The sequence below is a fragment of the Aureobasidium namibiae genome (genome assembly GCF_000721765.1).
Source record: "Aureobasidium namibiae CBS 147.97 unplaced genomic scaffold scaffold_7, whole genome shotgun sequence".
Classification (NCBI taxonomy): Eukaryota; Fungi; Ascomycota; class Dothideomycetes; order Dothideales; family Saccotheciaceae; genus Aureobasidium; species Aureobasidium namibiae.
In genome coordinates, this window is record NW_013581202.1 from 115301 (window position 1) to 129222 (window position 13922).

Consider the following 13922-nt stretch of genomic DNA (forward strand, 5'->3'; position numbering starts at 1 on the left):
AAAAAGACTGTTCCAGAGCCGAGCAGAAGTCTCGTGGTCATGGCGTGGTTTCCCATGTCTTGTTTGTATCGGCGTTGTTTATACCTACACCGACCAACACTCTTTTCATCGCACACCACTCGCGTATTGACAACGCGTCCACGTCGACACACCACTCCCAAGTGTAGATCGGCACGACTAAATCATGGTCAAATCCAACAAGTTCGACTACACAGGTGTAAGTTCGATGGCACGCACACGAGATAAAAGACCTGCGCACACGCTGACACGGCTTCCATGTAGCGCACATCATCGGGTCCGAAGCTGGGCAAGTCAATTGCGTCGGACCTTGAGAAACGTGCAGACAAGAAACAGCGCGAGGCCATCAGATCGTTGTCGTCGGCCCCTAGATTGTCATTGAGGTTGCCCGCCGCGGCCACGCGCACTCCCAGGAAGGATCGACTCAAGATCAAGGACAGAGAGCGCAATGACTGCGACAACGACGCAAAAGACAGCACCCTCCACAAGCTCGACCTGAAAGTGCCTGGCAAATCTCTGACTGATGAGGGCTTTGCTCTTCTCGCTGACGGTCTGCAAAACGCCTTCACCACATGTCGAGACTTGGCTCTGGTCGATCTCAACCTCTCCGACAACCATCTCACTACAAGGTCTCTGGCTCGCCTGGCCCCTCTTATCCAGGCCTCTCAATACACTCTGCAAACTCTCGATCTGTCGCACAACAACTTCCACGTCTCAACCGACAAGCAGGCAGAGGAATGGCAGTTGTTTCTCCAGTCATTCCGCAGCTGCATGACCCTGCGCAGGCTTGATCTCAGTGATAATCCTTCACTCGGATGCCGTGCGTTTGAGATTCTTGCCCGAGTCTACTCACGCGAGCCCGCTGTGGATCCCGAACCAGCCACCGGCAACCACTCTCTCATCACCTTACCTGACAGCTGCTCTATACTCAGCCACAGCAGTCTCGATGCCACCCACTCCACAAACACCAAGGATCCCAGCCTTTCGACATGTGCCAACGGAAAGACGCTCGCCGATGCTTGGCTGCTCAAGCACCGCTGTGGTCTTCGATCCATCCCATACTTGACCTTGACCAATGTTGGCTTGGACGATACGGGCGCCCTCTTCCTGTCCTACGTTTTAGAACAACACTATTATCCCATCCAACTTGTCACAGAGAACAACGCAACCGAGGCCTCGTCTTCTATCCGCACCTACCGTCAAGATGCCAACACCAAGGGCATTGATTGGGACAAGAATTCCGACTCCCTATCCAAAGACGGCCTTCACTTGCTCCAATGTGCTGAAAAGTTGAGAATGAAGATGCTTTTGGGGGATTCAGACAGCATGACAAGCTCGTTCATGTCGGCCGGCTTCCCAGACGCACCTGACACGTCCCCTAGAGCCGCATTCGGTGTCGGCCTGCGCCGTTCGAGCCTTCTTTCGGTTCAGTCCATGGACTACAGCATGTTTGACAAGTCCGACATTCAGAGTGCTCGCAAGAAGATTCAACGCAACACCATCGGACACGCTGGTTGTGAGAGTGTCGACCTGTGGCGTGCATCCCTAGCTGCCATCATTGCGTCCCGCAAGGTCTTTCTCCTGGCGCCCGTATTCAAGACGAACAACACCGCATGTTCGCTTCTCGAGGAGAACGAGCACAGTGTCGTGTCTAGTCAGAACAAGGATGGCCATGCTGACCAAGTTGACATCAACCAGCTGATTGACGTGCCTGTCACCGATGAACGTTTCAAACATTCTCTGAGCTCGCTGTCGCTCCACTCGGGCCCACTGGACTTCGAAGACGGCCAATCCAAGCGTTCATATGCCGCCACTCTTATGACAACTTCGCCAGTGGATTCCATGAGCCCTGAGCCGACCACTCCTGACGGCATTCCAGTCTCGCACACCAAGATTCTTCGAACCAGCGCCTCGTCTCGTGGCCACTCTACAAGTTTCGGAGGAAATAGCTCGGACGGTAGCCAGAAATCCGAAGGATTTGTCAACGCCGAGGGATACGTGCGATTCCAGCAAAACAGAATGGAAAAGTTGAAGGCTTACCACAAGGGTGAGAGCGATGGCTACAGAGATGTCAGTCTGCGTTGTCACCTTCCTCTCCCAGTGTGCCTCGAGATCCTCAGACTCAGCATGAGCCCTGTCGATCTCAGTCACCTTGGCGTAGACAAGCAAAAGAAGGCGTTCACGTGGGGCCAGAAGAGGGAGACTCTGAAGAGCGGACACGACTGGAGAATGAAGGACGAGAGTGCCCAACTTCTGATGCTCCTTTCGGGTGCAGGTTGCGTCGAGTATTGAGCCTCAGCAACAGATGGAAAGGCGGATTATCCCAGCAGCAGACGAAAATGCAGATCGAATAGCTCGTAGGCTCAAAGGTGCTTTTACACCCAAGCATTAAACAATGATAGAAAGAACATTCCTTGTACAGAGCTAGTCGTATCGTAGATATCACACATCCATCAACGAGTCTCGGTGCTGTGCTTTGGTGTTTTCAAGAGTGTTTCGAGCAAAATGGTCATCACATGCTTATCGGTGACGTATGTGCATATGGACTTTTTCGTCTCTTCCGGCGGCGACCTGTCTTCACCTTGACAAAGACATCCATCATACGGTCTCACGGCATATCGAAATTTACATTCGCTACAATCACGCTAGCAACCATAGTCATGGTTCGAAAATCTTACAAGGCAGTCGAAACAGGCGACGACAGCACAACCGTCACGGCTCCAGCCTCCGAGGTCGAGGCACCTTTGACATTCAGCGATGGACTACCACTACCGCAGGTCATGGTTTTCGACTTGGACTATACGCTCTGGCCTTTCTGGGTGGATACACACGTCACTGGCCCATTGAAACCTACCAAAGACGGCTTGGTGGTGAAAGATCGCTACAACGACTCGTACGGGTTTTACCCAGACGTTGCTGGTATCTTGGTCGCAGTACGTTCTTTTATGACAACTACCAGACACACGTGGGAATATCAGCTTAACTCGTTCCATGTCCAGATCAAAGAGAAGAACCTGACACTGTGCGCGGCATCGCGGACCCAAGCACCAGAACTCGCTCGCGAAATGCTATCCTACCTCCTCGTCCCTTCCTCACCGACATCCCCTGCATCTTCGCCAAAAGCTCTGTCTGTTTTCGATGAATTGGAGATTTACCCTGGCGACAAGAAAACACATTTTTCGCGTATACACAAGAGGACGAACATCCCGTACGAGGAAATGCTGTTTTTCGATGACGAGTCGAGGAATAAGAATGTGGAGACTTTGGGGGTCACGATGAAGTTGGTAAGAGACGGTGTGTCGAGGAAGGAAGTTGATGCTGGTGTCAAGCTATGGAGGGAGAGGAATCACAGGTTGAAGAAGGAGGATTCATGATTTGAAACTCTATACGGCCACCGCAAGCACCAGCTATGAGCGTGCATTGCGAACGAATACATCTTGGACCGCAGACAACTGTGCATGTGTGTCATGTTCGCTTCTATTCTCCATCTATATTGCAAGACGACTACTTTTTGCTGAACCACTCCCTCCAAAGATCTCGGAAGCCAAACTGCGGACGCTGTTCGTCATACACCTTACTAGCAGGGCCAGCCAGATTGCCCAGAATCCTACCAGGGCTATTGCTAGAAGTATTTTCAAACCTTGGCTTCGGTGCCACAGCACGCTCCTGAATAGCGCCGGCTACTTGAGGCGCGACTTCCGCATAACATGCATTCAACTCGCGGTCCAGGAAAAAGTAAGGTCGCTGGGCCAGAGCTGGACACATGAGGTTGTATGAGCGTGTCAGCTGGTTGAGGTTGTCGATGGCGGCTTGATGGTAAGCTCTCTCGGTGCGTAGCCAATCTGCATCCCTAAATGGTGCGACTTTTGGTGCAGGAGCCTTTGGTTCTTCTACTACAGTTTCCAGAGGTGCGTCGACGGATACCTGTAGCTCACTCTCTTTCGACAACGGCTGCGCCGCCTCGTCTATGGGAGTCTCGGTGATTGTGATATGCTGCGCATCTTTGGTGGTTGCAGTGCCAGATGCTTTAATCTCGCCATCTACCTTCATTTGAGTCAGATGACCGGCTTTGTCGATGGTGTTGATCTTCTCGGTGCGTTTCTTTGCAGGCGGGTTTTCAATGGCTTCTGCGCGTGCGTATTCTTCAGCGAGTACCAGTTGGCTTTCCAGAGATCCTCCTCTGCTGGCGATAGACCTCGCAACATGTCTCCGCCAATCGGCACGCAGACGAGCTCTGAAGCGATTGGAACTGCTGACGATATCTTGTTGCTTTTCGATCCAGGGGGGCACAATGTCTTGTCGCTGGATCATACGGTTGAGCATGTACTCGGTGGTGTTGATAAAAGGACTGCTAGCATTGTAGTCACGCTCGATAGCCTTTCCTCTGGGCAAATTCTTGAATTTTCCTCGAGCAATTGCATCCTCTATGCGCTCATTGGCAAGAGACTCCAAACCTTTCAGCGTCACGGGTGCAGAGCGCGCGGTGGGCGTGAAGCGTTCCTTCAACTCTTTGCGAAACTTTTCTCGTTCGTCATCGGGCAGCTCCTTCATTTCGGCATAGATTGATGTCTTGTCGCGTGCATTCGCCAGCCGCATCCCCGAAGACGGAGCGTTCTTTGGTCTACCGGTGTCGATCTTGCTTGGAGGTCCGCGAGACGCTCCTCCTGAAGATACACGAACGGGCTTCGGAGGCTTGTAGGAATCGTTGAGCATGCGAAGCGATGCATCATGCACGCTCTCGGTGCCAGACCACGGAGTCGCGCCAGCTACATCTCTGCTGTGACGACTTGCACTGCTGGGCATTTCTGCCTGGGATATGGCACCGGCGTGTTCGTTTCGGAAAGAAGCTGTAGCAATCCGCTCGAGTAGGTCCTGCTTAAGGCTTTCGTCAAAGCCGGCTTCTTCCACGGCTCTACGAGCACTTCGGCCGCCTGACTCGAGTCCTTCTTCGCTCAATGCAGCCAGTCGGCGGGACATGGCTCCTTGTTCCTTCTCTTGTTCTTTTGCTTCATGATTCGATTGAGCATCAGTGGGTGGCGTCGAAAGACGGCGGACCTGTTGGGTGTTTCGGGCAACCCGCTGAGCAAATCCCGGTCGCATACATCGCGAACAGACAGGCAGGGCTGAGGACGGCAATGGTGGCATAGGCTGGTGGTGTGAACGTGGATAGAATGTGGCAATGACGAGTTCGTCATTCTTATTATACCATCGGCGATAGAAGGATATCTCCGAACTTTGCGCTGATCACAGGGTTGTACCATCGACCACAACTTTTGGGCCTGCATCCTGGAGGTTTTTGCTTCATAGATAATGCTTCTTCGGTGATTGAACGGGTGGAAAATATAGACGTAGTAGATATCTCCGTACGTGGTACGTACACCGAATTGCAGATGACAGCGATACATCCTTAAAGAATACTTCTGAAGTCTTGAGCAAACCCATCGAGACAGATTTTTCTCCTTCATGCACCAAGCATGGACACTCGCGAACGATGTCTACTACTCAAGCCCGTACAAAACCACAGCACAGGAGTGATACTATCGTGTCATCTTCCCTAACATGGGTAATTTGTAGAGCAGCATCATCTTTGATCATGATGGTCCAGCAGCATGATTCACATTAATCATGATCGAAGAGCAGCATGACACTCTCGGGCCGTGGACTCCGCAACCGAGAAGACGGGACCCTTGATCCAAGATGACTTCATCGCCCCATTGTTTGTGCCGAGCTGCGATCAGCAAGAAATAGAAATTTCCAAAGTCCAGATCATCGATCACTCTTCTGTTGAAAATGCCGACTCGGCCTTTCACACATGCTGTAAACAGAGTGAGAGGTTTCCCAGATAGGACAGGGAATAGAGATAAACAATATGTACAACAAATTTTATTTCTTTCTACAGGCTTTACTTGTGTGGAGTCAAAAGATACCTGGAAAGTAGCATTCATAAACCCATAAATGATTAAGATAGTCATCCTGTTTCAAGTGATGATAAGGCGATTGACCTCCATCACGTTCCAAAAAGCAGGCTGTGTCTTGTTTCGTACATCCTCATCAAATTCTTGATGTGATGATTTAGAGCTGGTTGGCGGTGTTGAAGTCCTTGAGGGCGACGGCGACACGCTTGGTCATGGTCTTCTCACCTTCACGGACCCAGACGCGAGGGTCGTAGTACTAGAGGAAGAGAATGTTAGCATTGGCTCGAAGGAACAATTGAATGATAAGATGTGAGTTGTAGCGTACCTTCTTGTTGGGCTTGTCAGCACCGTCGGGGTTGCCGACCTGGCTGCTGAGGTAGTCCTTCTTGCCGACCATGTAGTCGCGGATGCCCTCAGTGTAGGCGTACTGGAGATCAGTGTCGAGGTTGACCTTGCAGACACCGTAGGAGATGGCCTCCTGGAACTCCTCGACGGAGGAACCGGAACCACCGTGGAAGACGAGGAAGACGGGCTTGTCATCCTTGGAGCCAGTCTTCTCCTGGACGTACTTCTGGTGCTTGGAGAGGAGACCGGGCTGGAGCTTGACGTTACCGGGCTTGTAGACACCGTGGACGTTACCGAAGCCAGCGGCGATGGAGAAGAAGGGCGAGACCTCGGAGAGGGTCTTGTAGATCTCGTAGATGTCCTCGGGCTGGGTGTAGAGGGAGTTGTTGTCAACATCCTCGTTGTTGACACCATCCTCCTCACCACCGGTGATACCGATCTCCATCTCGAGCCACTGCTTCATGGGGGCAGCACGCTCAAGGTACTTCTTGGTGGTCTGGATGTTGTAGTCAACCTCCTCCTCAGACAAGTCAATCATGTGGGAAGAGAAACTGGACAGTTATTAGACGACGTCACAAGATCAGCAATGGATGGCCAAACTCACAGAGGGGTGCCGTTCTTCTTGAAGAAGGCCTCATCGGCCTCCATCATGCCGTCGAGCCATGGGAGGAGCTTCTTGGCGCAGTGGTCGGTGTGAAGAACAACGGGGATACCGTAGGCGGGGGCAACGGCGCGGATGTAGTGAGCGGCAGCAATGGAACCGGCGATGGAAGCCTCCTGGTTCTTGTTGTCGACACCCTTACCGGCGAAGTAGGCGGCACCACCCTGAGAGACCTGTTGTCGCTGTGAGTTGGCTGTCTTCTGCTCTGTTCACTGTGATACTCCTTACCTGGAGGATGATGGGGGCCTTGTTGTCGCGGGCAGCCTCGAGCGAGGCAACGACGGTGGAGGAAGAAGTGCAGTTCTGCAAGAAGTTCAGTAAATGATCAATTCATCGAGATTGATCTTCACATACGATGGCAGGGATGGCGAACTTCTTCTCCTGGGCGTACTTGAAGAGCTACAATCGGAGAGGTTAGCGAAGGTTCTGTCAAGCCTTTTAACTTGCAAGGTAGCTTACGGTCTTGACGTCCTCGCCGTAGATGACACCGGACTTCTTGAGAACTTCTTGGGCAGACATTTTGAATAGATGTGTATAGAGAGTTGTTTCTTGTGGAATTGAAGAAAGATGAAGATGAAGAAGATCGAGCGAGGAGTGTTGAGCTGAAGATTAAGAGGACTCAATTAGCGGGGCACTCTGCATCATACTGTCCCGCACGGGCCCGAGGGGCATGAGTTTGGTTGCATCACACGTTTGACAACAAGACGAGTAACACCGAGGTCCGCCGACGGAGGAAATCGGAATCCAGGCGCTCTTGACTGCTTGCGCTGTGCGGTGCTGCCACAGAAAACGCACGAATGAGCATTCGTCACTTACCATGCGTCCGGATAAATCAACTGTCAACCTCCAGAATGTTGCGTCTCGTTTGAGCTTCGAGAGCTCTCTACAGCTTCGACAACGCGCAGAAGCGGTCAGCCCTCCTTCCTCAGCAAACCAGCCAGAGCTTGGACGTCGCACACAAGTCAGGCTTAGAAACACCGGTCTCCGGTCCCAACAGTTCACTTGCCATCTCGTGCCAAACCTACGAGCTCTGTGAGCCTCACCGAAGCCGGTGACAGTTCTATTTGCAGGGTATGACCATCCGTGATAAATGCATTATGGTGGAGCAGAAGCCAGCCCTACAACCACGTGTAGGACATACAACGATCACCAGCACAGGACCTTGATTCATATTGGAACAATCATTTGATGAGCAATGTTATCGATACGGAGCCTCTGCGAGCAGCTTGTATAGAGCGACAAACCATCTTAATCGACCCGTGCCTCCATCTGTAATGTACATACTGAATTACAGCTATGAAATACCATGATGCATAGTCTTTCCCCACTTCTGATGTCAGTTTCTTTCCGAGGAGCCAGTAGTAGGGTCAACAACAGAGGGGTCTTCGTCCCGAGCTCTTTGCGGTATCAGTCGAAGAGAAGACATGATACGTGAACAGAAAGATACCACACGGTAAGCCTTCATCAACCATCGAGCGTGAAGTTGCAGATACCGGCAGCGAGGTTCGCAAGAACAGTAGAGACTTGAGCTCTGGTGCTGGCTGCAATAGTCTTGTCACCTCCTTCGAGCCAACATCCGTTCGTCCCGTCCCAGAGATTGCCAAGCTTACAGGACACCAAGACGTGAAGAGAGATTGTTGGTTCTGCGAAAAGCGACATCCAGGATTCAGATTGTCCATACATGGTTGTCCTCAGGCGGACGTCATACAGTGACAGGCGTTGAATCGTTTGGCCAGAAGCAACCAGCAATTTGTATATATAGCTGCCGTTTGTGTCGCAATCTTCCAAGACAAGCTCGCGGAGGTTCATCGAGTATCCCTACTGCAGATGGCGCTGCCATGCCCAAGTGCCAGCATTCAAAACTTCCAGGCGCTTGTCGAACTTGTCGACGAAGATGTGGCCTAAGCTGCTAGAATCCGATCCTGTCATACCTAATTTGATGCTCAGACCGCTAAACTGATTGTGGCCCACAGCGCCGAATCGTAAGTCACGCTGGATAGCCAAACTCCAGTCGTCCGTGACCGAAGGGAACCTACGCTTTTGTGAAGCGCTCTGAAGGTCTGCGACAAAATCTCCAAGAGGCATTCGAGCGTGAACAGCAGCACCAAGTACTTTCTCCCGGAAGAACCTGAGCGTGTGGCGAAGGACCACACGATGTCTACGCCGGTAGTTGCGACATTTACGCACCTGACGCAGTCCGAGAGAGATGGTGTTTCCGATGCTAGCGAGATTCTGGAACGCTTGTACAAGCAGATCGCGGTGCTCGCCAGGATAGACCTTGCCACCATGACCTATAACGATAGTCTTGATGTGGCGAGCGAAGGTCGGCTGCTCAGTGATCTTGACCAGAGCCTCGAGTCCTTTGGTTGACATGTCGTAGGCGCGACTCTTGAAGAAGGTCACTTCGAAACGGTCGGCTGTGACGGAGTGAAAGGTCCTGTCCGAGAGCCGGAGATTTAGAACGTCCTCGTCAGCGACGTAGCTAACGATCTCGTACAGGATCTCGTTGGGGAGATGGGGTACGTGCGTGTCGGTCATGATCGCAGTGTCTGGTGATGAGGGTAAATGGTGTGTTGATGGGGGGTCGGTCATGTTGGTGGATGACCGCAACGTATGAAGGATGACCACGGAGGTCAGGTGGCAGATGAACGCAAGTTGCGGTTTAGGGGAGCAAAGAGAAAACCAGACTCTCGTCGTGAGGAAGACTTCTTCAGGAAGGGGCGAGGCAACAAGGGAGAGCAGGATTGAAGAGTGAAGGAACGATCGGAAAGTGATAGCTGACAAGCGCGGTGCAGACTGAAGCCGACCAAGCTCTTTTCAAGACTTACGGGCTCTACATGTGAGAGCTTGTGCATCTTGACAGGCAACTGTAGACTGATCTGATTTGATCACTCTTACGGAAATGCACTCGGCGAGCGTTATGGGATCCGTCTACTGACCTTCTTACGACATAATCTAGACTATAACCATTGCACATGAAACGCTACCTTTGTCGGATGTAAGACTACATTAGAATTGTTCATTGCAGGAAGAGGAAAGAGGTAGTAGGAAGAGGACGAGTGAAGGTAGTTGCGAGCTTGGCAAGCAAACCAAGCAAACTCGAATCGCGTTGGATCGAAGAACGAATGTAAGGACTCCAGCCTTTGACCTTCGCAATTGGCATCACATTTCGCCAAACCAACTCAAGATGTTGTGTGCAAGTACGTGATAGCATTTAGTCGATACGAAGATGTTCGCTAACAATTGTTACAGTCTCAGGAGAGGCCCCCCAGCAGCCTGTTGCGTCGCGCAAGAGCGGTATTATCTCACCACGAATTGCGACAAGGTTGCGCCAAATCTAACACCGTGACCAGGCAACGTCTTCGAAAGAAGATTGATCGAAACATACATCTCCGAGAACGGCACGGATCCGGTGACTGGAGAGGACCTCACAGTCGAGGACCTGGTCGAGCTCAAACAAGCTCGCGTAGTTCGCCCTAGACCCCCGACCTTGACCTCGATCCCCGCTCTTCTTTCCACTTTCCAGAACGAATGGGATGCCCTCATCCTCGAGACATATCAGCTCAAGCAGCAACTGGCCGAGACCCGCCAGGAACTCAGTACCGCCCTCTACTACAGCGACTCCGCCGAGAAAGTTATCGCACGTCTACAAAAAGAGAGAGATGAAGCTAGAGATGCTTTGGCCAGAATCTCCGTTACTTCGACTTCGAATGGGGCAAATGGAGATGCTATGCAGGTGGATGGACAAGGCTTGCCCAAGGCCATTGTCGCAAAGATTGAGCAAACACAGACAGAGTATGTTTAATCGCGGAAGATCCGTGCTTGTGTACCTGCTAACGTAATGCTATCAGATTGTCGTCAACTCGACGAAAGCGCCCGACACCTGAGGGCTGGGCAACCCCCGATTCTCTGCAGGCCATGCAATCCACCCAGAACTCGGAGCCCTTGTACCCTGGAGGCCGCTCGATTGCTGTCAACGAGACAGGCGACTTGGCACTTGTTGGAGGAAGCGACGGCGTGGTTGGTGTCTACTCAGTATCACAAAGGCAGGTTGTGCAGACATTGAAGTGTGGTGGTGGTTCTGTTACCGATGCTGTCTGGTGCGGCAACAAGCCTGTGGTTGCCCTCTCGACTGGAGCGATCAAGGTGTTCGACAACGAAGCCGAGGTTGCTAGCTTTGACCGCCATGCAGGTGCAGTCAGTGCAGTCGCTCTGCACCCATGCGGAGACATCCTGGCATCGGTCGGCGTGGACAAGAGCTACGTTCTCTATGATCTGCAGTCGCTTCAAACCATCACCCAGGTCTCTACTGATTCCGGTACGTTTACTTGTTTGAAGGAGAAGAAGCAGTTACTAATTTCGCCCAGAACTCACCACTGCTGCTTTCCACCCCGACGGTCACCTGTTCGCAGCCGGCAGCAGCAAGGGAACGATCAAGCTCTTCGATGTCAAGACGTCAGAGAACGTGGCCAACTTCGATTCAACCTTCGGACAATCACCTCTTCAGACAGTATCCTTTTCAGAGAACGGCACATGGCTTGCGTCGGCAGTACAAGGCCAGACCAGTGTTAGTGTCTGGGACTTGCGCAAGATGGCAGAGATCAAGGCGATCGACTTGGGCACAGTCGTGACAGGAGTCAGCTGGGACTACACTGGACAGTACCTCGCAGCATGCGGACAAGGATTTGTGGCAGTTGAGCACTACTCAAAGGGCTCGAAGAGTTGGTCAGAGCTGGTTAGAAGGGCACTGAACGCAGTTGATGTGAAATGGGGACCCAAGGCACAGAGCATTGTTGCATTGGCGACCGATGGTAGCGTCAGCGTCTTGTCGTCGTAAAGGATGGGGATGGGATCAATGTCGATATGTCTCAAAAGCAGGTATTTAAACAAGGAGACAATAGCTAAAAGACCAAAAATGGCATTGACAGCTAGAGGTTAAGATGGAGGGAATGTCCAAGAGAGACTCTACAGCAGAACAACGTCCTTAGCTTCAGAAATCCTTGTCAACGGTACTGTCTCCCAAGGGTTTATATGTTTACTAGCAGGCATGACTGCACGAGCATATCACATGCGAGTTCCGAAATGTGTTGTCGGAGATAGACATGCGTTCTCACACCAAGGCGGCGAACTCAGGTCACCAAACAAAGCCATGCATCGTCACATCTCCCCACAGCAGCAGCAGCCATTCACGCATCCATCAACGTCCATGCTGGACTGTGAATGGGTTTCTTTCACACCTTCCTTGGTTCACCGACTATTTCCTATTGCCACCGACCGCTCAGCACCTGCGAGTTTGGTGGTCCAGCACCTTCCATCAACCGTCTTTTGTCCCCTCAGCTGCTAGCCGCGCAGCATGGACGGCGGCCGAAGAAGACCTCCATTTGACTTTCAATTCGACCGCTCAGGTAGCGACAAGGTGCGATACCATAAGCTGCAATTTTGTCACGATCTATACTAACCTCGTACCCAGCGCTCCTACACCCGCACCCAGATGGATTCACACAGTCGCTCATCGCCCTCGCCGCTCTTTGTCCGCCAAAACTCCAACTCTCCACATCGCCGCGCTCCTCCGCCCAACCCCCGCCTCACTCTACCTCTGCCTGTACCTCTGCCTTCGCTACCGCCTCACTTTCCGAGAGATGGATACGACTATCGCCGACCAGTATCCTCTAGTCGTTCAAGCACCTCGGCCAACCATGTGATCGACTTGACGTCCGACGACGAATCTACCGCTGCTTCTGCAGTTGCTCCCACACCGCTCCCACAAGCGCAACCACAGCCACGACCCCAACCCAACATGGCCTCCGTACCCTTGCCACGCTTCGGACGAGAGATCATAGACTTGTCTGCAGACACCAGCCCCGTACAGCACACCCATCCTCAGCATGCGCGAACATCATCAAGTCCCGAGGTCCAGTTCGTCTCGAGCAGACAACGATCACGCACAGAACAACGTCCCGCACAACCTCCTCCTTTCCTGGATCCCTACCCCGAACAGCGCCGTCCCGTTCAAGAACTGCTTCTCGACGATTCGGAAGATGATATCATCATTGCAGGTGAACGCAGCGGCGTCAACTTACTGGCTCCGCTTGGTGCACACGGGAGACCGGAGCTCCGCACGCTAGCTCAGAGGATATACGAAGGGTCTCGTGTCTCAGGCCCAGTCCGAGCTGCATATGCTGCTATGATGCGTATGCCAGACCTCTTTGGGACTGTAAACAACAATGGCGACAACACCCGTCCTAATCACATCTTGGGTATCGGTGGGCCGGCGTTCATGAACTATGAAACTGTTGCTTTCGATTATCTGAGAAACGGTGACGATGTTCAATTACCCGCACCGAAATTCGACCCGCCTCCACCCGCGCCAGAAGGATTTACTAGGGATCCAACCGAGGAAGACACAATCGTGTGTCCGAATTGCGAAGAAGAGCTGGCAGTTGGCGAAAGCGAAGAAAAACGACAAGTTTGGGTGGTCAAGGCATGCGGTCATGTAAGCGACATTCTGTCGAAATCGGACAGCTTGAGGAAAGTCACTGACATAGCATCTCAGGTCTACTGCGGTACATGCATGAACAATCGCAAGAGGAAGACTAGCACCAAAGGAACCAAAGGAAAAGAGCGGGCAGACGAAGCGGAATTACCGCCACGCTTCGCACTCTGTAAAGCGGACAACTGCAACCTTCGCGTATCCCACAAGAGCGACGTGATGCAGATCTTCCTTTGAGCTGCTTATCTTCTGGTGTATTCAACTTTCTCGAAGCTCTTAGTTGCCCAAGGCCATGTCGTTGGAGCGTGGAGTATTGCAGCAGTTATGGAAATGAGGGCATGTATTTTTCGGGTGTATATCATGGGCACCACTATGTGTTCTATGGGCAGGTGGACACAATCATGTCTTGAAGCATGCATAGCGACGGCGTTATTTCATAATCTTTAAAGGGGAGAAGGAGCAGAGGAAGAAGGTCTCCTCAAGGCGTATGTCA

At 52.1% G+C, this 13922-nt stretch overlaps 7 protein-coding genes across 7 annotated transcripts; 4 read left to right on the forward strand and 3 right to left on the reverse strand.

Moving 5' to 3' along the window:
* Window positions 1-184: 184 nt before the first annotated feature.
* Window positions 185-2310, forward strand: M436DRAFT_44923 (uncharacterized protein; the record flags this gene model as incomplete). The annotated part of the gene is made up of 3 exons (XM_013572488.1): window positions 185-217; window positions 283-392; window positions 495-2310. 3 exons carry the CDS (start codon window positions 185-187, stop codon window positions 2308-2310), a joined length of 1959 nt encoding a protein of 652 aa, XP_013427942.1.
* A 368-nt stretch (window positions 2311-2678) lies between these two features.
* On the forward strand, window positions 2679-3392 carry M436DRAFT_45458 (magnesium-dependent phosphatase-1; the record flags this gene model as incomplete). Its single annotated transcript, XM_013572585.1, has 2 exons — window positions 2679-2951; window positions 3018-3392. 2 exons carry the CDS (start codon window positions 2679-2681, stop codon window positions 3390-3392), a joined length of 648 nt encoding a protein of 215 aa, XP_013428039.1.
* Window positions 3393-3522: 130 nt separating this feature from the next.
* On the reverse strand, window positions 3523-4995 carry M436DRAFT_81128 (uncharacterized protein; the record flags this gene model as incomplete). Its single annotated transcript, XM_013572808.1, has 1 exon — window positions 3523-4995. The coding sequence occupies one exon, from the start codon at window positions 4993-4995 to the stop codon at window positions 3523-3525; it is 1473 nt and encodes a 490-aa protein (XP_013428262.1).
* Window positions 4996-6090: 1095 nt separating this feature from the next.
* On the reverse strand, window positions 6091-7458 carry M436DRAFT_45006 (fructose-BISphosphate ALDOLASE, class II; the record flags this gene model as incomplete). The annotated part of the gene is made up of 6 exons (XM_013572505.1): window positions 6091-6189; window positions 6259-6829; window positions 6883-7112; window positions 7168-7242; window positions 7294-7338; window positions 7399-7458. 6 exons carry the CDS (start codon window positions 7456-7458, stop codon window positions 6091-6093), a joined length of 1080 nt encoding a protein of 359 aa, XP_013427959.1.
* Window positions 7459-8757: 1299 nt separating this feature from the next.
* M436DRAFT_45247 (uncharacterized protein) lies at window positions 8758-9477 on the reverse strand (the record flags this gene model as incomplete). Its single annotated transcript, XM_013572543.1, has 1 exon — window positions 8758-9477. One exon carries the CDS (start codon window positions 9475-9477, stop codon window positions 8758-8760), a length of 720 nt encoding a protein of 239 aa, XP_013427997.1.
* Window positions 9478-10126: 649 nt separating this feature from the next.
* M436DRAFT_72112 (WD40 repeat-like protein) lies at window positions 10127-11776 on the forward strand (the record flags this gene model as incomplete). Its single annotated transcript, XM_013572721.1, has 5 exons — window positions 10127-10139; window positions 10192-10236; window positions 10293-10734; window positions 10791-11257; window positions 11307-11776. 5 exons carry the CDS (start codon window positions 10127-10129, stop codon window positions 11774-11776), a joined length of 1437 nt encoding a protein of 478 aa, XP_013428175.1.
* A 654-nt stretch (window positions 11777-12430) lies between these two features.
* On the forward strand, window positions 12431-13666 carry M436DRAFT_45015 (uncharacterized protein; the record flags this gene model as incomplete). Its single annotated transcript, XM_013572506.1, has 2 exons — window positions 12431-13432; window positions 13493-13666. 2 exons carry the CDS (start codon window positions 12431-12433, stop codon window positions 13664-13666), a joined length of 1176 nt encoding a protein of 391 aa, XP_013427960.1.
* Between the last annotated feature and the right edge of the window lie 256 nt (window positions 13667-13922).